Source organism: Caretta caretta, chromosome 20, assembly GCF_965140235.1.
Source record: "Caretta caretta isolate rCarCar2 chromosome 20, rCarCar1.hap1, whole genome shotgun sequence".
In the NCBI taxonomy this organism is placed as follows: Eukaryota; Metazoa; Chordata; order Testudines; family Cheloniidae; genus Caretta; species Caretta caretta.
Genome location: NC_134225.1, coordinates 3,309,162 through 3,332,237, shown reverse-complemented (window position 1 = coordinate 3,332,237; position 23,076 = coordinate 3,309,162). Strand labels below are relative to the sequence as shown.

Sequence of the window (23,076 nt, the reverse complement as noted above, 5' to 3'; positions counted from 1 at the left end):
CAGCAGATTTGCACCGAGCTAGGACCCCTGCTCGCCTGCCTCCCCCGCAATGCTTTCTGCTCCCCCCTCCATATGCCCAATTGCCCCCTGGGGAAGGCAGGGCAAGCCCTGTTCCTCCAACACCCCGTGTCCCTCTTGCCCTGGGTCAGCCCAGTGCCTGGCACGACCGGGCTCTGATCTGACGGGGGGGGCTGTCTCGTGCCCTAGGTCGGCATCACCCGGCTCCAGTGTGCTGGGATGGGGGCCGCCACCCTGTGCCTGCAGCAGCTGGGGCATCGTCGCCCCAATCCCAGGTGAGCCGCTGGCGCAGTAGCCCCCCAGCCCCCTCCAAGCAGCAGGAGCCGGGCCGCAGTTTTTAAAAATTTTATTTATAACAATCTCTGTGTTTAGTTGTAAAGTAATCCAGCAAAAGTTATGAAAAGGCGCCCCCCCGCCAAAGGCCGGAGGGGCCCCGCCCCCCGCAGGCGCTATCCCGCCCCTACTAGAAAAGCTAGGCCATTCGATTCGGTTTTCAAAAAAATGCCGGTGGGAGAAACGAGGGGAGATGAAGCTGGCCCCGTGGGGCAGGCCGGCGGCAGCCCTAGGCGAGCCCGGTGCCCGGCCCCCCCCTTCGGCCGCAGGAACATGCACTAAACATGGCGCCAGGCGCAAAGGGAAGGAGCCCCCCGCAGGGGCCCCAGCTCCAGCCGTGGGGCGCCCCCCCCGGGAATCAGTGCCCGGGCCGGGGGAGGGGAGGAAAAGGGGATCCCACCCAGAGAGTGCTCTGGGGCAGGTGATTGGTGGGGTGGGAGCGGGACGAGGGTAGGAAGGTGATTGGTGGGGTGGGAGCAGGGGCGGGAAGGAAGGTGATTGGTGAGGTGGGAGCAGGGGCGGGAAGGAAGGTGATTGGTGAGGTGGGAGCGGGACAAGGGAAGGAAGGTGATTGGTGGGGTGGGAGCAGGGGCGGGAAGGAAGGTGATTGGTGGGGTGGGAGCAGGGGCGGGAAGGAAGGTGATTGGTGAGGTGGGAGCGGGACAAGGGAAGGAAGGTGATTGGTGGGGTGGGAGCAGGGGCGGGAAGGAAGGTGATTGGTGGGGTGGGAGCAGGGGCGGGAAGGAAGGTGATTGGTGGGGTGGGAGCAGGGGCGGGAAGGAAGGTGATTGGTGAGGTGGGAGCGGGACAAGGGAAGGAAGGTGATTGGTGGGATGGGAGCAGGGGCGGGAAGGAAGGTGATTGGTGGGGTGGGAGCAGGGGCGGGAAGGAAGGTGATTGCTTAGGTGGGAGCGGGACAAGGGAAGGAAGGTGATTGGTGGGATGGGAGCAGGGGCGGGAAGGAAGGTGATTGGTGAAGTGGGAGCGAGGAAATAGATTGGTGGGACAGGATTGCAATGGCGAATGGGGATGGGAGGGGCGGGGCTGAGGACAAGGGGGAGGAGCTCTCATCACTTTCTCCCATGCACCATCTGGCTCCTCCCCCTGCAGGTGCTGGGGGGGGGAGGCTGCATGTAGGGGGGGATCGAGTCACGGTGTCGGCCCCAGACTGATTTGTTCGTCGCTTCGGGGGGGCTGGACATGGCGCCCCGGGGGGGGAACCCACCGGAACCCAACCGAGGAGCCGGCAGCTCCGGGGGGGGGTGCGTGTGTGTGTGATTGCAGGGTTAATGTTGCCCCGCAGCCCCCCAGCCAAGGGGGGATCCCCGCAACAGCCTTGGACCCAGCCCTATGGAGCCAAGCCGGCTATTCCCCTCCACTTGAACCCCGGGCTGTTCCTGCTCCAACACCCCCCTGGCTTCACCCCTTGCTGTGCCCGCTCCGAGATGCCGGCTCGTCCCGCAGGGGGAGCCTGGCCCGGCCCGGGGAATAGACAGGTAATAATACTGCTCACATATAAAAGTAATAATCCTTCATTTGTACATTTATACAGTGTCTGTCTCCCCCCACCCCCCCAGCTTGTCTCTTTATTGGCTTTTCCAAACCGGCGGCACTGCAGCCCCCTCCCCCCGTCTCTGCCCCCTGTGCTAGGGGGTTGCCCAACCCCCCCGTCCCTGCCCCCTATGCCAGTGGGTCAGCCAGGTCGTCGTCCGCGCCCCGCGACAGCAGCTCCCGCTTCTCGTCCGTGCTGGCCAGCGAGTTCCGGCTGTTGTGGGCTCCCATGTAGAGGGTGGCGTAGACGGGGTTGGTAAAGTTGGTGGGCTGGGGGAGAGAGCGAGGGGTGAGGAAAGGTAAGGAGGGGGGGGACAGAAGGTCCCCATGGGGGGGAGACTTCCACTGTCCACCCCATCTCCTCTGCAGTCCCTGCCCCGTCCCCCTTCCCCACCCCAGAGTTGAGAGCCTCCCCCTCCGCAGCCCCTGCCGTCTCGGGCCAGTTGCACCCCTCCTGCAGGGTCCCCGTGGGGCCGGCTCCCACCCCCACCCTCACCTTGTCTGGGTCCAGGGTGAAGTCGGCGTCCAGCAGCTCCCCCACGTCGTCCTCCGGCTCCCCCTCGTACATCTTGTAGGTGGGGTTCCCGATCTCCACGTTCATGGCGCCGTTCGTCATCCGCTGGTGCTGGAAGCCCTTGGCACTGGGGAGCAGGGGGCAAGCACAGGGTCAGCGCTGGGCATGGGGGGCAGAGGCAGGTGCCTGTCAGAGCGGGGGGCAGTGTGTGGGGCAAAGTGCTTGGGGAGCCCCATGCTGCAGGGAGTGAGCCATCCATATCACAGGGGCAGGGCCCCACAGCCAGGTGACCCTGTGACTAGGATCTCAGCCCCGGGGCCCCGGGCCAGGTCCCCCCAACCCACCCCCTGTCCCGATAACTCCTCCAACCCACCCCCTGCCCCGATAACTCCTCCCCCGGCCCAGGGCCAGGTCCCCCAAAACCGCCCCGTCCTGGTAACACCTCCCCCAGCCCAGTACCAGGCCCCAACCCCGGCCCAGTAAGATCCTGCCCCCCCACGACTCACCCTTTAACCCGCCGCTTGTACCAGAAGACCGCCAGGGCCAGCAGCACGATGAGCAGCAGCAAAATGATGGGGATGACGATGGAGGCCGTTCCTGGGGCGGCAGGGACAGGCGGCGCATCAGGGCCCAGCTGGGGAGCCCCTAACCCCCCCCAGGCCCGGCTCATGGGGTGGGCTCTCCACTGTCTGCGGCGATCTGGGCCTGGCGCCGAGGTGCCCGGGGGGGTGGGGGTGGGCTGGGCTCAGCCCCTCGCCAGCTGAAAGGGGACTGAGAGATTTCTATGGGGGAGCAGTGGGATGAGCTGGCTCTGTGGGTGCAGACACCCGCCCTCCCCCGGGGACCCCCAGAGGGCAGGGAAATGCCCCCCCATATACATACGGCCGCTCTGCTGCTCGCTGACCACAAACTCCTCGCACCGCAGCCCCGTCAGATCCGTCGTGCACCTGGCAGGGCGGGAGGCCAAGCGCAGGATTAGGGGGAGCGGGGCGCAGGGATGGGGGGCACATGGAGCAGGAACACAGGGAAGGGGCACGTGGATCAGGGAGGGAGCGGGTTGGGGAGCACGGAGAGTGTCTGGACTGGTGGCTCGCAGAGCGGGCGCCCCTGCTACTCGTGCCTCCTCCATTTCGGGGGGGGGAGATACCCCCCCTCTTGCTGGGGGGGCTCTGCTGAGATTCGGAGCAGGGGACACATCCCAGCAGCTCCCTCTCAGGCAGCTCCTGGCAGGACAAGGGGGCTGAGCTGGGCCCTGCACGGGGGCTTTGCCATGGGAGTGCCCGGCCGGCAGAGCCGCCCCACAGCCCCGTCACCCCCATGCCACAGGGCCGGGCGGTGCTTACTGGCATTCCGGCATCTGTGTCCTGCTGTTCATGGCGCAGGTGCCCCCGTTCAGGCAGTAGTTGTCGCAGGTCAGGCAGCTCCGTGCCACCTTGCCATCCGGGCAGCTGTAGGGCAGAGACGGGGCAAGGTCAGCGCACGCACCTCGATCCCTCCTCGTGCCCCCACACTGTCCCTGGCCCCCCCCCAGCTGTAGGGCAGAGACGCGGTGGGGTCACCGCATGCACCCCGATCCCTCCTCATGACCCCCCACCACTGCCTCTGCCCCCCAGATGTAGGGCAGAGATGGGGCATGGTCAGCGCACACATCCCAAACCCTCCAGGTGCTCACCCCACTGACCCTGCTCCCCTACCACGCCTGCAGCCAGGGAGCTGGGCGCGAGGGCTCTCCAGACGGGGCCGGCCGGGCGCAGAGCCAGCTCCCCTCCATGCCGCGATCACCAGGGCGCTGTTCTGGGCAGAGCAGCTCGGTGCCCCTGTTCTCCTAGCCCTGCCCCCATCACAGTCCCTGCCCACAGGCAGGCTCAGCTGCCCCCAGACGCCGGGCGTGGCTGGCACCCTTCCCCCGTGAGCGGACACTTACGTGCAGGTGACCTCGCCGGTCTGCTTGTTGATGCTGCACGTGCCCTCCTGGCAGCGGGAGCACTTGCTGACCTGGCAGCGGGCGCCCTCGTACTGCGGCCGACAGCGGCACTGCTTGGCCCCGCTGGCCGCCAGCTGGCACACGCCCTCGTTCTCACAGTAGTCGAAGCACTGGCCTGTGGGGGAGAGGGCAGGCAGTGGGAGGGGGAGTGGAGGGAGCAGCAGGGCCCATGCCCTGACCTCTTGGCCCCACTCCCCTCTCTGCTGGGGAGAGAACCCAGGAGTCCTGCCTCCCAACCCCACCCCCCTCTCTGACCGACCACCAGACCCCACTCTCCTCCAGCTCGGGGAAGAGAACCCCGGAGTCCTGGCTCCCAACCCCCTACCCTCCTCTCTGACCACTTGGCCCCACTCCCCTCCCAGCCGGGGAGAGAACCCAGGAGTCCTGCCTCCCAACCCCACCCCCCTCTCTGACCGACCACCAGACCCCACTCTCCTCCAGCTCGGGGAAGAGAACCCCGGAGTCCTGGCTCCCAACCCCCTACCCTCCTCTCTGACCACTTGGCCCCACTCCCCTCCCAGCTGGGGAGAGAACCCAGGTGGCCTGGCTCCCAACCCTGGTCCCTCTGACCACTAGACCGCCCCCCCCCCCACTTTCCTCCAGCTAGACCCTAATCCCCTGCCAGCTCCGGGGAGAGAACCCCAGAGTCCTGATTCCCAGCACCCCCCACCCACCCTGCTCCGACCACCCCGCCCCACCCGCTCCCGGCTGGGGAGAGGACCCGGGCGTCCGGCTCGCCCCACTCACGGTACTGGCAGTGGTCGCCGAGGAAGCCGGCTGGGCAGCGGCAGTTGGGCTGGTTGCCCTGGTTGACGCTGCAGCTGCCGTTGTTCAGACAGTATTCGGCACACACCTGCTGGTTGCACCGGGGCCCAGTGAAGCCGGTGGGGCAGCGGCACGTCGCCATCCCTGGGAAGGGGGCCAAGGCGTCAGCGGGGCGGGGCCGCGGGATTCGCTCGTGAGGACGCTGACACCAGAGCCTCGGGGCTTCGGACCCTCCGCTCAGCTCTGGGCACCGAGGGCAGCCGGATCCGCCCAGCTGACGCTCGCTCACCAGACCGGCCCTGCCCCGGTCCTGCCTCCCACACTGGTGCCGGGGGCTCCGGGGCACGGCCCAGCCGGCCCCGTGTCCCTGGGCGCCCGCAGCTCCCAGCCACACCACCCGGCCCCTCCAGGCCTGATCTCAGCCCTGTCGGACCACAGCCAGGGCAGCTACCCCGGTGCCCCTCCCCCAGCCCCACGGGCGCCCCTCCCCCGGCCCTGGCTGGCAGTGCCCCGTACCTGAGGGGGAGGCGGCGCAGGTGCCCCCGTTCTGGCAGTAATCCCAGCACTGGTCCAGCTGGCATTTCTCGCCGTTGTAGCGTGGCTGGCATCGGCACTTGGCCTGCTTGCGGGCGTTCAGGAAGCAGCTCCCCCCGTTCAGGCAGACCAGGTCGCAGGCGTCGCTGGTCGGGACTGGAGAGCGCGGGAGGGGCGTGAGCGGGGCGGGCACAGTGCCAGCCGAGGGGCTGGTACTGCGCCCTGTGGGCACACGGCTCTGGGTGGACCAGCAATGCCCCGGACTGGGCCGGGGGGCAATCTTAACCCTTACAGTGCCGGCGGGGGCAGGGGAACGTGGTGCCCCTGGGAGATGCTCTGTCCACCCAGTGGCCCCCCTCTTGGGCAGCATCCCTTGGAGGGGGCGTGGCCTGTTGGAGGGGGCGTGGCCTTGCTGCAGCTTCCTCACCCCCCCGGGGGGCACCACCTACCGACGGGCGAGACGGTGGGCGAAGGGATCACCACGCACGTGCCGTTGTCCAGCCGCTTCCCGTTGGGGCAGGTACAGACGGGGCCGCTGGGGCTGAGTAGACAGAGCCACTCGCATTTCTTCCTGTCGCAGGGATTGGTCACTGCGAGAGAGAGGGGAGGGGTGTCTGGGCGAAGGGAGCGCAGGGTGGGGGGTACCTGGCCGGGCACCCCCGGCCGTCCCAGCGCTTGTAGCATCACCCTCCGGAGGCGCCCACCCCCTGGGGCTCTTCCCAGGCTGCCCGGCATGCTGCTGTCGCTCCTGGCTGTACCCGCTCCGGCTGGCTGCCTGGCCCCTTCTCTCTAGGGCAGGGCTGTGACTCCCCGCGTTGGAGAGGTCTAGTTCTGAGTCCTCTTCCCCCTCCCTTGTTTGTGCCACGCTAGGTCCGAACAACAAGCCCATCTACCCTGGTATCCAGCCCCCTTCCCTGCTGCCCCGGAGCAGACCAATGGGCCCATCTGACCTCGTGTCCCCCAGCCCCGGCCACCCCAGCTCAGGCTGGAGAGGGCTGTTCAGTGGTTGTGACCCCTCTTTCCTTTACGGCTAGGCAGAAGGGGGTGCCCAGTGCTGTAACCCAGGCCGTGCTCCGGGCAGGGCAGAGGAGGCCGAGCAGCCCTGGGGGGTCCCTGGCTGGCCCCGGGACTCACCATCCGGCTGCTTGTACTGGTGGTAGAGCACCACGTCGGTGGCGTGGTTCAGCCCAGACGTCAGGTTGGTGACGGGCCCGTGCCCGAATTTGTGGATCTTGAAGATGCGGTTGTTAATGTAGGTGACGCCGTAGATGTAATCCTCAAAGATGTCGATGCTGAAGGGGTGGCTCAGTCCTGGGGGGACAGGGCGGGAGGGGTGCAGAGCCAGCTGTAACCGGATACCTGCTGCGTGTCTGGCCAAGGGCCCCTCTACCCCGGTATCAGGCCTGCTGCGGGAACGGGGCAGGACACGGGACGCAGCACGATTGGCTGAGTCGAGGGGGGAGCTCTGGGGGCTGGGTCTCCTCCGCAGCTGCTCACTGGTGACCCCTTGTGGGCAGTGAGGGAACAGCTCCGGTCCCTCTGTCTCGGTGCGCTCTGGAGACAGGATGCCAGATCCCTGCGCCCTGGGAGGGGGTGGGTGGTGGCTGCCTGTCCTACGGAGACCTCCCCTGCCCCAGCCCAGCCCGGGTCTCTGCAGCAGCCTCTCACCTTTCTTGTTATCGATGGCCACGACGGGGTCGGTGCCGTCGAGACGGATGCTGCCGATGACAGAGAGCTTGGCGTCGGCCCAGTACAGCCGCTCATTGTGATAGTCGACAGCCAGGCCTGCGGGGAGACACGCACTGAGACCCCGTCGGTCTGCAGCCCGGCCGGGCAGCTCCGCATGGCCGGTGAGTTGCGGGCCAGACACCCCAAGATGGGCTGAACGGCAGCAGGGCCCGGCTCCCAGAGTCCCCAGGTGCGGGACCCCCAGGAAGAGGGCAGATGGGGCAGAAGTGAGGTGTTGCAACAGACTCTCCAGGTACCCAAGCGCTTTGAAGTGGCGTTGGTTACAGACGAGGGAAACCGAGTCACAAAGCAACCTACCCAAAGCCATACAAGACAGAGGCAGACCTGGGAAGAGAACCCAGGAGTCCTGGGCTGGTGCCCTCACTCCGGAGCATGCTACCTGCCTGAACCCTCGCTGGGTGGAGGGGGACCCACAGCCCCGTTTTGAGCTGCTCACCCCCTGCCCTGCCCACCGTGCCCGGCCCTGCTCACCTGTCGGCCACTGGATGTTGTCCTGCACCAGCGTCTCCCTCATGGTCCCGTCCATTGCGGCCGTCTCGATCTTGGGGTGGTTGCCCCAGTCAGACCAGTACATGGTCCTGTGAAGGGAGGAAAGGCCGTGGTGGAGTGGGTCCCTGGGGGAGGGGCGGAGCGGCATGGCCCCTGGTGCCCAGCCCCCGAAACTGCAGTGCCCCAGGCCCACAGCCCCACTGACCTCAATGGCCTGTTTATGCTGCAGAGACGCGGGATTGAGCCGGAGGCACGCTGGGAACCCGGCTTGGGGCACGATGGGCCCTCAAAGGGTTAATCTGCACCAGCCCCGAGGAGGGGGACCTTGGTGCCTCCCCATGGCAGTTACTCCATCGCCCCACGACACCAGGGGCCTAGGCACTCACACCCAGCAGGGATCCCCCCGCCCACACGCCCCAGGGGGATACCCAGACACCCACTGGGGCAACCTGAGGCTGCCCAGCCTCCCTGTGGTAAGATGGGGGCCTCTCCAGCCGGCAATGGGGTGCATGTGTCGTGGGGGAGGGTGGTGGCAGATGGGGGGAGCTGGATATGAGGGTGGTGTGCGGGTGCCAAATGAAAGAAAGGGGATTGGTCAGGGGAGCTGGATACAGGGGTGGGGGTGTCTCTTACCCTCAGAACGGGTCGAGCACTATGGCATGAGACAGGGTGGGGTGCAGGGGCTGGAATGGGGGGGCAGGGTGTGAGACGGGGTGGGGCACAGGCGCTGGATACTGGGGGGCACGGCATGGGATGGGGTGGGGCGTGGGGGCTGGATAGGGGGGCAGGGCATGGGACGGGGTGGGGTCTGGATACAGCGGGGGGCAGTGCAGTGGGTGGGATGGGGATTCTGGATGGGAGGGGGTGTCTCGTACCCTCGGAGCGGGTCGACCACGATGGCGTGGGGCTCGTCGATCATGCCCGAGATCAGGGTCTTGCGGTTGTCGCCCTTCATCTGCGCCACCTCGATGACGTCACGCCCGGAGTCCGTCCAGTAGACGTTCCCGGCCACCCAGTCCACGGCGATGCCCCGCGGCATCTTGAGCCCTGAGATCTGGAAGGCAGAGAGAGGCGGGGCCTTAGCGCTCTGGCCCGGCTCGCCCCGGCCCCCCGGAGCCCCGAGCGCCCGCTCACATTGAGGTGGGTGACGCTCCCGTCCAGCTGCCGGCGGTTGCGGTTGGAGGCGGTGGAGGCGGCAGACGACGGCAGCTCGCGGTAGGAGATCTTGCCCGTGTGCCAGTTGGTCCAGTAGATCTTGTTGCCCTTGACGTAGATGTCCATGGCGTCGATGCGCACGTTCTCGTCGCCCTGGAAGGCCGGCTCGTAGGCCGAGTTGGGGTTGAAGGGGTACATGCTGCGGATCTTGTTGTCGTCGGCGATGTAAAGGATCTGCTGCTCCGAGCCTGCGGGGGGAGAGCTGTCGGCTGGGGGCCCAGTGGAACGCAGCTCTCAGGGGGCACAGGGGAGGCGCCCGCTAGGAGGGGGCGGGCTCGGCCAGCTCTGGGCAGTGGGACTGAGCTGCGGCTCTGGCTCGTTCCATCAGTCAGGGACGGGCGGAGGGGCCAGGGTGGAGCCCAGCAGCCTCCCACCATGGGGCAGATCCTGCCAGGGCCGTGTGGGACAGATGCTGGGGGTGCAGGGACAGGAAGGGATTGAGAGGGGGGAGCTGGGGTCCCAGGGAGATGTCAGCTCAGCTGGATATGCCTCCAAACCGCCCGCGCCCCATGTACCTTCCGCCTTGCACGTGTGATGGGTCTTCATGAAGTTCCGGGCGCAGCTGCAGACGTGGGACCCCTTGGTGTTGTTGCAGAGCTGGGAGCAGGTCCCGAACGTCGAGCACTCGTTGATGTCTGGGAGGGGATCAGAGGCAGACAGGCCGTGAGGGGACCGGGGGAGCTGCGACGGGGCAAGGGGGCCCACAAGGGCTGTCCTACCTGAGAGCAGAGGGTGCCGCACGGGGGCAGCCGATACAGCCCCTCCCGGGAACCACGGGCTGGCACAAAACAGCTCCGAGCTCCAGGGTAAGGCGGGCTGAGGCCAGAGGTCCAGGGGTGCCTGCGTTCGACCCCATTCCGGCTCCACCCTTGTGAGCACCCCAGCCCCGGCCCAGAAGCTGAGCCTTAGTGCCCTGCCAGTCTCTCCTGGTGTTGGCCAGGACTCTTGGGTCGCCAGGGATCATGCCTTCGCCACTTGGGCCATGCCCCCCAGCTGCTCAGCAGGGCAGTTCTCCCATGCAGGGAGAGCGGCAGCTACTTGGCGGTGACGGGACCTTTGGGGAGCCAAGGCTGGGCCAGGGATGGGCCGTCTGCAGAGAGCTCCGGGAACGTGGTGCCCAAACTGGCCATGCCGTCCGCCAGGCCAAGGTCAGGGTGCCAGTCAGCTGCTCCCCACCTGGGCGGCGTTCACGGAACATGCTTCTGAGTTCTAGTGGGTGAAGCACTTGATTGGGATTCGGGACACCTGGGTCCTATTCCTGGCACCCGCCAGCTGAAAACCAGGCCCCTCTTCCCCAGAGTCCCTGGGCATTCTGGGAAATCTTGCCCTTGTCTCCTTCAGAAGACTGTCCCCGGAAAGGTAGGGCACTGGTGGCCACAGCTGGACATGGCCCTGGGACTGTGCTACGCAACAGGCAACCCCCCATTCCTTGAACCTGCCCCGTACCCGTGGGGAGCATGGTCAAGCCCCCGGTCCCTCTTGGGAGTTCAGCAGAGCCCCGGTCCCTGGAAGCAGAGGCCAGGCCGGACTCTGTTCTGCCCCTCCCGCCCGGCAGAGCTCTGCACCCCGTGGCGTGGTACCTTGGCAGGTGTTTTTGTCGGGGGCTTTCTGGAAGCCACTACGGCAGGTGCAGTACACGGCCGTCTGGGACTGGATGCACTTGGCCTCGTCCCCGCACATGGTCACATTGGTGTGGCAGCCGTACATCTTGGGATCTGCATAGGGGACAAAGGGCCAAGCAGTTCGTCAGGGCGTGACCATGGGTCCAAGGACTGTACCAACTGCCGCGCTGCCCCGGAGCCAGCACCTTCCCCCCCGGGTGGCATCTGTGGGCGAACGTGGGACCTCAATAGGAGAGCAGATTTCAGGCCTCCTGGGAACACTGTCCCAGGCCTGACAGAGCAAAACCTTGGAGGGAGAGGGCTGCTGGGAGAATCCCGACCCGCAGCCCCTGCTAGGCTCCTGGGCTCCCCAAATACAGCCCTGCTGGTGCCCCTCAATCCTGACCCACAGCCCCCTGCTAGCCCAGCCCTGCCCTCTGTGACCGTCTGTAGTATTACGGTCGCCACTTTTACAAGACTATGATAAATTTTGTACAAAGAATGCCTTGTGAGAGATCATTTGAAAACTCATAATCTGCTGAACATTATTGTCTTGGTACAATATGTCTATGTCTATCTATTTCCTGTATGTGAAATAATAAAATTCTACTATGTATCGTTGTTATAACCTGTTCCAAGGTTCAGACAAGCAGCTGCAAACTAGTTTTTCAGAGACAAAGACATGCTAGCACCCCAGACAGGTGTTAAAGAGCTATCACCAGCTTAAGCAACCGTTCTTCAGCAGCAGGAAGGTGTAAACAAGAAATTAACATTTCCTCACAGAGAAAGTTCAACCCCCACGTCCGCCGCCCCCCATTGGGGGTAACCCTCAAAAAGGGAGGGTGATATAAAAATGAGAGACAATGATCTTCAACTCGCCTCTCCTTCTCCCATCTCTCTGCTCAGGACATCAATGAACACCCGAAGGACTCTGACCTGAGGGAGGGGTCCCTGGCTGAAAGGAAATCCAGCCTGTGAACTAGTACAACTTGTGGCCAGAGAGACTGGCTGTACATCCCACTCACCGCCCTGGGAACACTGCTCCTCGTCCGAGCCGTCCCCGCAGTCGTCGAAGAAGTTGCAGCGCAGGAGGGCGCTGATGCATTTCTTGTTCTTGCAGAGGAATTCGTTCTTCTCGTGGTTGCAGCTCTTGGGCCTGGCGGTGGGTGACTCTGTGGGGCCGGCAGGGCAGTGGGCTTGAGACCAGAGCACGGGAGCAGCTCTGGGGGCTCAGCGCCACTGTCCCCGGCCCCACAGACAGACACACATTCCCTGCCTCAGGAAGGATACAATGGGGAACAGTGCAGGAAGGGGGGGTGGGGGCTAGTGATTACAACAGGGGTCTGGGAGCCAGGACTCTTGGGTTCAATCCCTGGCTCTGGGAGCAGACAGGGATCTAGTGGTAAGAGCAGAGGGCTGGGAGCCAGGACTCCTGGGTTCAATCCCTGGCTCTGGGAGCACACAGGGATCTAGTGATTAGAGCAGAGGGCTGGGAGCCAGGACTCCTGGGTTCGATCCCTGGCTCTGGGAGCAGACAGGAATCTAGTGGTTAGAGCAGAGGGCTGGGAGCCAGGACTCCTTGGTTGTATCCCTGGCTCTGGGAGCAGACAAGGATCTAGTGGTTAGAGCGGAGGGCTGGGAGCCAGGACTCCTGGGTTCAATCCCTGGCTCTGGGAGCAGACAGGGATCTAGTGGTTAGAGCGGAGGGCTGGGAGCCAGGACTCCTGGGTTCAATCCCTGGCTCTACATGTGACTTGCTCTGTGGCCATGGCTAAGGTGGGGATCCTGCCCGGGCCTAACTCCGCTCATCTCTAGAACGGGCTAGTGGCCGTGACCTCAGGGCTGCTCACCGCAGTCCCGCTCATCCGTGCCGTCCCCGCAGTTGTCAATGCCGTCGCACTGACGCCCAATCCACAGGCACACGCGGTCGTTCTTGCAGCGGAACGGTCGGCCGGGTGGGCACTGGAACCTCACTGCGCCGGTGACAGACAGGCGGAGCCGGTGAATGGAGACGCCCCGGCCTGAGTCAGTCCCACGCTGCCCAGCCCCGTCCCCACCACAAACAGGCCCAGGTGCCAGGACTCGGACTCCACTGGAGGGCCCGGCCCAGCTGGAGAACCTGACTCCAAACGGGTCTGACCCAAAACTCTCTGGAAATCCCCCAGGGTCACCTGCCTTCTTCCAGGCCCCCAGGCTGAGATGGCAGGGAATTGCCTGGGTGGGATAGCAGGTGATCCATGCCCCATGGGGCAGAGGGAGGCAAAAGGCCGCCAGGCTCCAGCCCCTGACCCAGTGCTCCCCCCACCCCCCACGCTAACCTCCCAACTCTCTGCTTCCCCAGATCCCTGCCAATCACACTGGGGATCAAATTCCTTCCTGCCCCCCAAATCTGGCAATGGGCCATCATGTCACCAGACAAGACAGAGGATTCTCTGGGTCAGCTCAGGGCACCGCCTACCCCGTCCAGCTGCGGCTTCATTTCCAAAAGGTTCGCCCTCATGCCTCCCAGAGCCCCGCCCCCTCCAGCACCCCCCCCATCCCCGCAGGCAAGGGTGCGGGTTAGCCAGGGGGCAGGAGGCCGGGCAAGACAGGGGACACTCACAGCACTCCTCGGGGTTCTCGTCCGAGTTGTCCCCACAGTCGTCCTCTCCGTCGCACTTCCACGCCAGCGGCTTGCACAGGGTGTTGTTGCACTGAAACTCATCCAGGGGGCAGGTGCGCACTGCAGGGAGGGGGAGATGGGAGCGTAAGGGCCCGCGCTCGTGGGCTGCACCCGGGGGCAGGAAAGGGGCAGGAGCTTGCTGGAGCCCCCTCGGCCGGCTGATCGGAAAGGAGCCCCGGAGACTGATCCCAGGCCCGGGGCAGCACCCCCCATACAGCCACAGCAGGCCCATGGATCTGGGGGGCAGACACCCAGGGGCAGGTTCTTGCCCTTTATTTATTGGCAGGCACGGCCCTGCAACGCAAATGCCCGACGGCACGTGCAGGTGGGGTGCGTGGTTCCATCCCAGAGCGGCTGGCTCCCGCATTAGGCTCCGGAGTTAAGCCGGCCGCCAGGCATGGGGTGGTGTGCGTGGCTCAGGACACGGGGGAGGGCGAGCCCTCCGGCCGCGCTGCGGTTACCCCCGGTGCCGCAGTTCTCCTCGTCGCTGCCGTCCATGCAGTCGGCGTCGGCATCGCAGCGCCAACGCATGGGGACGCAGTGCCCGTTCTTGCACTGGAACTGGTCGAACTCGCAGCGCAGCGTGCAGTCCTTCTGCAAGGCGGGAGGAGACAGCGGGTGAGCGGTGGGGCCCCGGGAGACAGGACGCAGCCCTGCAGGTGACCCCGCCTGGGCAAAACTGCGGGGTGGGCTTGGCAGAGGGGGACCTAGCACAGATCCAGCCCCAGGGCGTCGCGAGCTACCCAGGTGCCAGCCTGGTCCCACGTGAGCAGGAGGCCACAGCCCGGCTGGCACCCAGCGCCCCCCTTGCTGACAGCTGCAACGGCCTGGGCCCCAGAGCTGAGACTGGCTGGCGGGGGGAAGCCGCCCCCTCTCCCCGTCCATACCTCGTCGGAGCCGTCGGCGCAGTCGTGGTCCCCGTCGCACTTCCAGCGGCCGGCGATGCAGCGCCCGTTGGCGCAGGAGAACTCACTCTCCGAGCAGGGCCTGGGCGCTGGAGGCAGAGGGGAGAGAAGACGGGGACATCCCCGGTGAGCGGCACGGCTCGCCGGGCGGGCGGGCACGGACACAGACACGCATTCAGCGGCGCCGGGGGAGTGGGACAGGAAGAGGAGCTGGGGAAATGGCCAGAGAGGCGCATGGCTCATATTGACTTCAAATGCCAGCCCCGGCCCCAAAACCATCCCAGCTTCCCCAGAGCGATGAGGGGGGAAGGGAGGGAGGGACAGTCCCAGCTCTAGCTACCCCCTCCGGCAGCAGCGCCATCTCCAATCCCCACGCCCCTGGGGCCCCCCGTGTGGAAGGAGACAGGGACAGGCCGAGACGGACCCGTCAGCGGCTACGGCTCTCGTGCACTCGCTGCGTGTGGCTGCCACCCCCTGGTGGCAGTGGGGCGGGCGGAACACATTTGAGCTGCACCTCAGAGCTGCTGGCTCCCGCAGCAGAGCTCGGGCCCGGCAGAGTGATGCCCAGGAACGCAGGGAGTGCCAATGGGTATGCTGTCATGGTGGGCCCGACGTGTCTCCCGGCACTCCCTTGCTGTGTCATGGAGCTGCTCTGAAGGTCACAGCAATCCCCGCTCGGAACGGGGATCTGCTCCCGCCCCCACAACTCATTGCTTTGCCAGCCCCAAGGCTCTGCGGCAGCCTGGAGGAACCCGTTGGATTACTTTCACCCCCATCTCCTGCTCCACCCAAGGGAGATCATGCGCCATGTCCACTCTGGAGGCATCAAGGGGGTGGGAGGGGAGGTGCAGACGGGGGGTGAGGCTGTGGAGAGCAGACTAATCTGGGTCAGCTTGCAGAAGCATATGGGGCAGGGGTAAAACTTGGAGCTAAATATGAGCCATGCATGGGTCCCAGTTGGTTCCGGATGCGGTAATATTTAACCCTTCCTCTCTCTGTGCCTGGGGGCAGCAGATTCTGGGAGATTCAGCTGACCATGTTCAGAATGATTATCCAGGTTGATCTCCCACCCGCCCCGCATCCCCTCTGCGCCAGGTCTGTTTGTTTATTTATTTACTGAATACTTAAAATGGAATTAAGAAGATTTTGGCAGGAACCTACCTCTGAGCGCCCCGTAACGACAGTGTGAAAATGGAGAAAAACGTAAGATGAGGTGAAATGGCACAAACTCAAATACACAACATGAGAGCAACAAAAAAGAAAAAAAAAAACCATCCTAAAGACTGGAAGGAGACTGGAGGGGCAAGGACCAAGGACTGAGAACCGGTTTATGCAGACTGTCCCCCTTGACTGACTGGGTAAGGCCTCGTCTCTGCGCACATACGCAGTGGATCAGTTAAATCAGTTTAGTTCGCTTGGTGTCAACCCGTGTGGTGACACTCTGATTTCAGTTCAAGCTGATCCTAACCGGCTTCCACTGAACTGCAATCAGGGTGTCCAGATGGCCTCCTGCCACGGGTCAGCTGCAGGTGTGTCCACACGGGAGTGGAAGGCGTGCTTCCCGGCTCAGGCAGGCATCCCTGCGTCTGGTGGAGACATAGCCTTCCATCGGTTTAAAATCACACCTTACTGATGCAGCCGTGCAAGCAGATTAGCCAAAAGTGATTTCGTGCCAATGGCCGCATGGATCCTCTGACGTCGCACTTCAGCTAACCCGATCCAAGACACCGGGGAACTGATTTAAGAGCAGCCATGCTGGGGAAGGGAAGGCTGCGCTCATGGAAATACACCCCTTCCTCAGCAGTTCAGTTGGCATGGTGCACAGACCGGGCACGTCCCAGTGCTGGGATCACCTTCCTCTGTCTCTCTCCAGGACACACAACAGACCGCGCGGGGGGGAGCCGGGAAGCCTGGAGACACGTTGTTTACAGGGCAGGCCCCTGACACAGCTTGCAAGAAAACAGCCCCATATACATCTGCTCATTGACCCACCCGAGAGCAGCCCAGCGGGGTCCTCCTGTCTCCACCCACAGCAACCAGCCTCCCCCCGAAGTCTGATCTCCAGCAGCAGAACCAGCCCACGCCCGCATGCCGCACTCAGCATGGGGCTACGCATCTGCCGCAGGCTGCCGCAGGCTGGAGGAGGCCGTTCCCCCCCCGCCCCCCCCCGCGTGGGGCTGACGGTGGCACGTACTGCAGCTCTCCTCGTCCGAGTTGTCCCCGCAGTCATTGTCGTAGTCGCACTGCCAGCGGCCCGGCACGCACCGGTTGTTCTTGCAGCGGAACTGGTACGGCTCGCAGGTGCGCTCGTCTGCAATGAAAGGCGGGGGGGCGGGAGAAGGGAAGAGGCCAGGAATGGGGTGGGCCGTGAAATGGGAAAAAAAGACCAATGTCAGTTTCGTCTGCCCGCCTGGGGGGCAGGCACCCCGGTAGGTGCGGGAGTGCTGAATGCAGGTGCCCCGCCCCAAGTGCCATGAGCAGATCTACGGTGGACAAGAGAGGCGGCCGTGACCCCCATCAGAGCCAATCAGCCCCCCCCACACCTGGTGACCGACCCCCTGATCTGCGGAGACCAGTCCCCGGTATGTAGCAGGAGCTGCAAGAGCTGCTCAGCCCGGCCGCCCCGGCCCTGCCGACCATGGCACCAGCTCACCGCATTCCTCCTTGGGCTCATCCGAGCTGTCCCCACAGTCGTCCTCCCCGTCGCATTTCCAGCGCGCTGGGATGCATCGGCCCGAGTCCTTGCACCGGAACTCGTCCACACCGCACGTCATTTGTGCTGAGGGTGGGAGAGAAGAGGCAGAGGGGGGTTAGCGTGGGCCAGCACCCCCATCTTCGCCTCCCCCCGAGGGCTCCCCAAGTTGCAGCCCTTGTGGCTGAAGGACAGAGCTGTGGGATCCTCGGTCTACCTCCCAGCAGGCCAGGTGGCCCCAGCACAAAGCCTCCATCCCTGCCAGCCTCCTTGTCCCAGGCCTGAATGGGGCTCCACTGGGGCACAAGCGGGGGGCAGGACGCCACACGCTCCAGGGTTGCCAGCCCCGCCTCCCCCCCCCGGCACCGGGGGAGCTGCTCCTTACTGCAGTTGGCGGGCTCGTCTGATCCGTCCACGCAGTCGTTGTCCCGGTCGCACACCCAGACGCGGGGGATGCAGCGCTTGGTGACGGCACACTGGAACTGATTGGGGGCGCAGGTCACCTCCGCTGCGTAGGGGGCACAAAGGAAAGGGGAGTCGGGGGCGGCCCTGCAGCAGAAACTGGGGCTCTGCCTTTGATCACCCCCCAGCGCAGACGGGCTTCGGGGCCCGGGGCAAAGTACCCAGCAATGCCCCTGGACGCCACGGCAGCCTCTGAGTCACGGCCGGGATAATCACGAGCCTCTTTTCCCACAGCGACGTGACGGGCAGCTCGGGAACGTCACACAGGAGTCCCTACCTCTGGCCTCAAAAGCAGGAACAAGCCCTTTCCAATTAACACCTAGGCTAATTGAGCCCCCGGTCAGCTCTGGGGGACGAGAGGATGGGTACAAGGCAGTGCTTTTCAAATGGGCAGGAGGAAATGTTGTTTGGCTATTTTGTAACCTGTGGAACTCATGGCTACTAGATATTAGGAGTAAGCCTTTATCTGAATCAGAACAGCAGCGACTCCAGCAGGGATACAGAGAGCAGGGCTGTCCGTGCTGCAGACAGCAGAGCGGTGGGAGGAAGCAAGCCCCCCACCCCCAGTCATGTGGTGATCGATCGCAGCCATGAGTGCCCGCAGGCAGGAGGCCGCCCCCTAGCGCCACGGTATCCCTTGTGGGGAGGTCACTCACGACAATCCTTCTCGTCCTCGCCGTCCCCGCAGTTGTCCTGCCCGTTGCAACGGAAGATCCCAGGGATGCAGCGGTTGGTGTTGGTGCATTTGAACTGACTGGGCAGGCAGACGTGGATATCTGGACAGAAAAGGGGACACAGTGAGGGGAGAACTCACTCCTCGCCTGGACTTGCATTGCTGCTATTGGGACACTGTAGGATCAGGAGCCCTGCTGGGGATCCAGGCGTCCAGGGGCCGTACCGCAGTTGGCCTCGTCCGAGTTGTCCTGGCAGTCATTGTCTCCGTCGCAGATGAAGGCCGGGTTGGTGCAGATCCCGGTGGAGCACTGGAACTGTCCTGGGCGGCACTTGAATTCAGCTGGGGGCGAGAGAGGGGAGGTGGTGAAGCCTTGCGCCGGATGAACCCCGGCATTTCCATAGCTCTGGGAGACGCACACAGGGCAAACCTGGCTGCCGCAGGGACCCTGGACTGCCAGCACCACGAGCACAGGCCCCTACTGCATGAGCCAAAGGAGCAGCTCCATTGGCTGAGAGCAGCAGTAGGCTGTTATCCCACCGCGCGGGGAAGCATGTTACACAGGCACTCCTCACACTGGAGTCAATGCGGCTGCAGAGGTGGCAGGAAATTGGCCCAGAACTTGTTTACAAAATTCAGATATGAATTGTTTCACCCATCACTGAAATGCAGCCATCTCTGAGGTGGAGCATGGCTGCTGTTTAACAGCACGCTGCAACGCTGCACAGCCAATGAGGAGAGGGAGCAAAGAAGACTCCCGTCTGCAATTAAAAGCAGGAGGAAGATTCCAGGGAGCTGTAGGGCACTGGCCATTAAACACCCTATTACTGCAAGTCACACCTGGGCTCGTTAACAACCAAGTCTGAGGACTCAGCTGCATAGGCCAGCCAAGCCAAGGGGAGTGCGCCCCCTGCTGAGTCACCTGTGCACCCCCTTCTGCACAGCACCTCCGGATCAGCAGTGACTCAGAGAGACGAGCGCCCCCTGCTGAGTCACCAGGCAGTCGGCAGGCCCAGCTCTGCTTGGCTTCGGAGTCCCACCTCACCCCCCGCCGGGGGCTGTGCCGTGCTCTCGGCTCCCCAGGCAGTAGTAGGGCCGGGTTTTGAATCCCTTGCCAAGGTGGCCCCTAGGGCTCTACGAGGGGAGCGGAGCTGGGATGGAACGAACTCCCCTGACTCACAAACCTTCTGGTTCCTGGGGGTGATGGGGTTAACAAGGCTGCTCAGCGAGGTTCTCACTGTGGACCCCTCCCTCGGGAAGGGCTGCCTGGGGCTCTGGAGCTGGCAGATCTCGCCGAGAAGCCAACCGGGAGCCCGGGGTAACTGGATGTCAGGGCTGGAGCGGGTGCTAAGCAAAGGATCCGTTTCATCCCCAGCCTGTTCAATGTTTTGTCCCCGCACAGGCGCCAGGAGCCATGCTGGGAGTGGCGGCTGCAGGAGCAGGGGACCCCACCCCACCTTCCGAGCGGGCGGTGCCTGGCAGTGCAGCTGGGGCCCCTGTGCCTCTCCTTGGGGTCACCAATGGGGGTGGGAGCTCAGCCCCGGGGGTGGGCGGTGCAGCGCAGCGCCTGGGTCTGGTTGTACTGGGATCCCACCCCCCCGCACTCACGGCAATCCTCGGGCTCGTCCGAGCGGTCCCCGCAGTCGTCCTCTGTGTCGCATTTCCACCAGAAAGGGATGCACTTGTCGTTCTTGCAAACGAACTGTGGCAGAGAGACGAGGACATGAGGCTGGCTCCACGCAGGACCTGGGGGCAGCAGCATGGGGGCGACCCCCAGGACCAATGGGGCCCAGGGAGCTTTTCCCTATGGGTCTCTCCACCTGCCCTACCCCCTGTCCAGCGAGATTCATGGAGAGCAAGAGGGCTAGCTGCCCGCTCCACCCCGCCCCCAGCCGGGATGACTCCCGCACATCTCCCCTCTCTGGAGCCTCAGCCCCACATCGCCAGGGGGCCTCCGTGTCTGGCGGCGGTTACATGTAGACACCGGGGATGCCGCTGCACCCGCCCAGCGCCACGGGGCCCTGGCAGCAGCGGGCACGGCCCGAGGGGCGGGTTACCTGGCTGGCCGTGCAGTTGGAGACGCAGGTCTTGCCATCGCTGCCCAGGTAGAAGTTGGTGGGGCAGGCGCACTTGTGGCTGCCGCCCGGGGACAGGAGACACAGGTTGCTACAGCCGCCGTTGTTGGTTTTGCAGGGGTGACTGGGGACTGGGGAGAGGAGAGTGCGCTGGGGTAAGAGTTTCTGCGGGGAGACTGTCTGGGGGAGCAGCTGGTTCCTGACCCCCACTCTGCAGGTGATCCCCCTCCCTCGTTGTATGTCTCCCCTCGCCCTTCATGTTCTTCCCCCACCGTCTCTCCTTCAGCCTCATCCCAGCCCTACTCCGCACAGGGTCTGGATCCCAGTTGGTGTGCCCCAGCCCCATGCAATCCGGGGAGCCCCCCTCGGAGCTGTGCACACGGGAAGCGGAGGCGGGCAGCGGTCTCTCCAGCGGGGTCCATGCTGATCCGAGGGCAGACCCAGCAAGTAGCGACTCTGTGGCCATCCCTTCTAGATCCTGATCCACCTGCCAGGTCCCGACCGGACTCCAGACCCCATGGGCAAGCGTGTGCGGGCTGGAGAGAACCCGGCCGGCAGGTCAGACACTGGATGGCAAGTGTGGGGCTGGGGGCCAAACCCGGCTGAGGCTGCTGACCACAGGGACTAGACTGAGACCTGGCAACTCACTTCCCAAGTGACCGCCCGCCATTCGGGCGGCTGGGAATGAGGATGCGTCTCTAACTAGAGCCACTGATGGGATCCAGATGCCAAAGCCTTGGGCGCTCACCCCCACTGCGCCAGCTGGGCCCCACCCCTCCCTCAGAACCCCCTGGGAGACGGTGTGAAATCAGGGAGCCTTGTGCCTTGGTTCCCGCAGGGCTGCGGTCCCCGCCCTTGCTGAGCCAGCTCCTGGCGACGGCCCCCCACCCTGGGCTCCGTCCCCCTCACCGTCTGGCTGGCGGTAGGCATGGTAGATGTGGATGTCCATGGGCCGGTGTAACGTGCTAATCAGCATGGACTTGTTGGCGCCGGTGGTCTTGTGAGCTCGGTTGATGGACTTGGTCTCCCAGTCGGTCCAGTAGATGTAGTCCTCAAAGAGGGTGAGCGCAAAGATGTGCGGGATGTCCTGGCTCAGCACTGTGGGGAGAGGGGGCAGCTCAGACGAGGCAGGGACGCAGCCCCCTTCCCCACAGGGAACCCCGTTGTGCAGAATGGAGCACTGCCCCCCGCGCAACTCCAGGTGTGAACGTGGCGCCTTCTACAGGCCAGACACTGCAATCCCCTGCTGCTGAGTCACCTACGGGACTTGGCCCCTTGGCCGCCAGGCCACTCAAGCCGGGGACTGGAAGTGCGGAGGGGAGGGGATTTTAAGAAGACTTTAATATTAATACACGAGCTCTTGGATGCACCAGCGTTAATTATCAACACTGCAATCCCCTGCTGCTGAGTCACCTACGGGACTTGGCCCCTTGGCCGCCAGGCCACTCAAGCCGGGGACTGGAAGTGCGGAGGGGAGGGGATTTTAAGAAGACTTTAATATTAATACACGAGCTCTTGGATGCACCAGCGTTAATTATCCCCCTGCACTCCTGAGAAGCAGGGGATGAGCACCTGCCTTGCACTACAGCAGCATGGCTCTCCATGAATCCCACAGCAGCTACAGCTCATCCCTGGTTCCTATATAGGGAAACTGAGGCAAGAAGCAAAGGGGAGGTCATTTGCCCAAGGGCATAGAGAGAGTCGGCAGCAGAGCTGGGATTAGAACTCAGGAGTCCTGGCTCCCAGTCCCGTGCTAAAACCATTTGTGTTTGACAGAAAGCTGCAGCTGCCGGCTGGCCTCACCGATGTGCCGGTTGGAGCCATCCAGGCTGGCAAACTCAATGTAGTCCTCCCGGGCATCGGCCCAGTAAATGCGGCTGTTGATGTAGTCCAGGGTGAGGCCGTTGGGCCAGGTGATCTTGGTGTCTACGATGACACTCCGATTGGTGCCGTCCATCCCGATCTTGCCGATCAGGGAGTGGTCGCCCCAGTCTGTCCAGTACAGGTAACTGGGGTGCAAAGGGAACAGCAACGGGAGAGGCTGAGTCAACCGAAAAGGCACCAACAGTCCTGCTACAGCGGCCTTCTGTCCGCCGTACAGGAGGGGAAAGTGAGTCACCAAGTGGCAGAGAGATTTCCCAGCATGTAAGAGGCAGAGCTGGGAGTGGGAACAGAACCCAGGAGTCCTGCTCCAATCCCCTCCTCCAAGCACTAGCTCACACTCCTCTCCCAGAGCCGGGAACAGAACCCCGGAGTCCTGATTCCAGGCTCCCCGCTCAGAACAGAAATTCTAGGGGGTGCCGTGGACCGGGGCTGATCCGCAAGCCCACGGAAGGGAGCTCGGAGCATCCTGTGTCCGGGAACAAGGGAAAGGTGAGACCCGGCCGTGCCCCCTCACCCGTTCTGCACATCCACCACCAGCGCCCGCGGTTCCCGCAGCCCCGAGTTCACCAGCACCGTGCGGTAGGCCCCGTTCAGCTTCGACACCTCGATGGTGTCCCTGCCCTTGTCGCACCAGTACAGGTTCCCGCCCACCCAGTCCACGGCCAGCCCGTCAGGGTTGCTGAGACCGGTGCGGTGAAGGACCTGCTGGGAGAACGGGACAAGTCAGGGCCTGTTCACGGAGAGGACCCTGCCCCGCTCCCGCCCAGAGACCTTGCCCTGGCCCCCCTCATCCCGTCCTGGGACTGTAGGTCTTGCCCTGGGACCCTGCCCCATTCCCCAGGAACACGGACCCTCCCAGAGACCCTGCCCCGTCCCACCCCCTCCCCTCCAGGACTGTGGGTCCTGCCCTGGGACCCCACCCCATTCCCCAGGGACCCACTCAAAATCCCGCCCCATTCCCCAATCAAGA

At 64.3% G+C, this 23,076-nt stretch overlaps 1 protein-coding gene across 4 annotated transcripts in view; it reads right to left on the bottom strand.

Moving 5' to 3' along the window:
- Positions 1-349: 349 nt before the first annotated feature.
- The window catches only part of LRP1 (LDL receptor related protein 1), a 178,611-nt gene continuing 155,884 nt past the window's right edge, over positions 350-23,076 (bottom strand). For 3 of the 4 annotated variants that reach the window (XM_048832179.2, XM_075121482.1, XM_075121483.1), the window contains exons 59-89: positions 22,621-22,811; positions 22,026-22,231; positions 21,132-21,320; positions 20,205-20,353; positions 19,756-19,849; positions 18,373-18,489; positions 18,131-18,250; positions 17,398-17,520; positions 16,974-17,099; positions 16,515-16,631; positions 14,303-14,409; positions 13,877-14,009; positions 13,356-13,475; positions 12,604-12,726; positions 11,779-11,925; positions 10,733-10,867; positions 9,668-9,787; positions 9,072-9,340; positions 8,813-8,991; positions 7,920-8,026; positions 7,368-7,484; positions 6,834-7,010; positions 6,149-6,289; positions 5,682-5,855; positions 5,148-5,309; positions 4,341-4,515; positions 3,760-3,864; positions 3,299-3,363; positions 2,923-3,013; positions 2,399-2,543; positions 350-2,172 (exon numbers count right to left, since the gene is read on the bottom strand). In XM_048832179.2, the coding sequence (XP_048688136.2) occupies positions 2,032-2,172; positions 2,399-2,543; positions 2,923-3,013; positions 3,299-3,363; positions 3,760-3,864; positions 4,341-4,515; positions 5,148-5,309; positions 5,682-5,855; positions 6,149-6,289; positions 6,834-7,010; positions 7,368-7,484; positions 7,920-8,026; positions 8,813-8,991; positions 9,072-9,340; positions 9,668-9,787; positions 10,733-10,867; positions 11,779-11,925; positions 12,604-12,726; positions 13,356-13,475; positions 13,877-14,009; positions 14,303-14,409; positions 16,515-16,631; positions 16,974-17,099; positions 17,398-17,520; positions 18,131-18,250; positions 18,373-18,489; positions 19,756-19,849; positions 20,205-20,353; positions 21,132-21,320; positions 22,026-22,231; positions 22,621-22,811 (4,365 nt within the window). In that variant the 3' untranslated portion in view covers positions 350-2,031. The remainder of the gene's footprint in view (positions 2,173-2,398; positions 2,544-2,922; positions 3,014-3,298; positions 3,364-3,759; positions 3,865-4,340; positions 4,516-5,147; positions 5,310-5,681; positions 5,856-6,148; positions 6,290-6,833; positions 7,011-7,367; positions 7,485-7,919; positions 8,027-8,812; positions 8,992-9,071; positions 9,341-9,667; positions 9,788-10,732; positions 10,868-11,778; positions 11,926-12,603; positions 12,727-13,355; positions 13,476-13,876; positions 14,010-14,302; positions 14,410-16,514; positions 16,632-16,973; positions 17,100-17,397; positions 17,521-18,130; positions 18,251-18,372; positions 18,490-19,755; positions 19,850-20,204; positions 20,354-21,131; positions 21,321-22,025; positions 22,232-22,620; positions 22,812-23,076) is intronic. The other variant, XM_048832181.2, reaches the window with a different exon arrangement.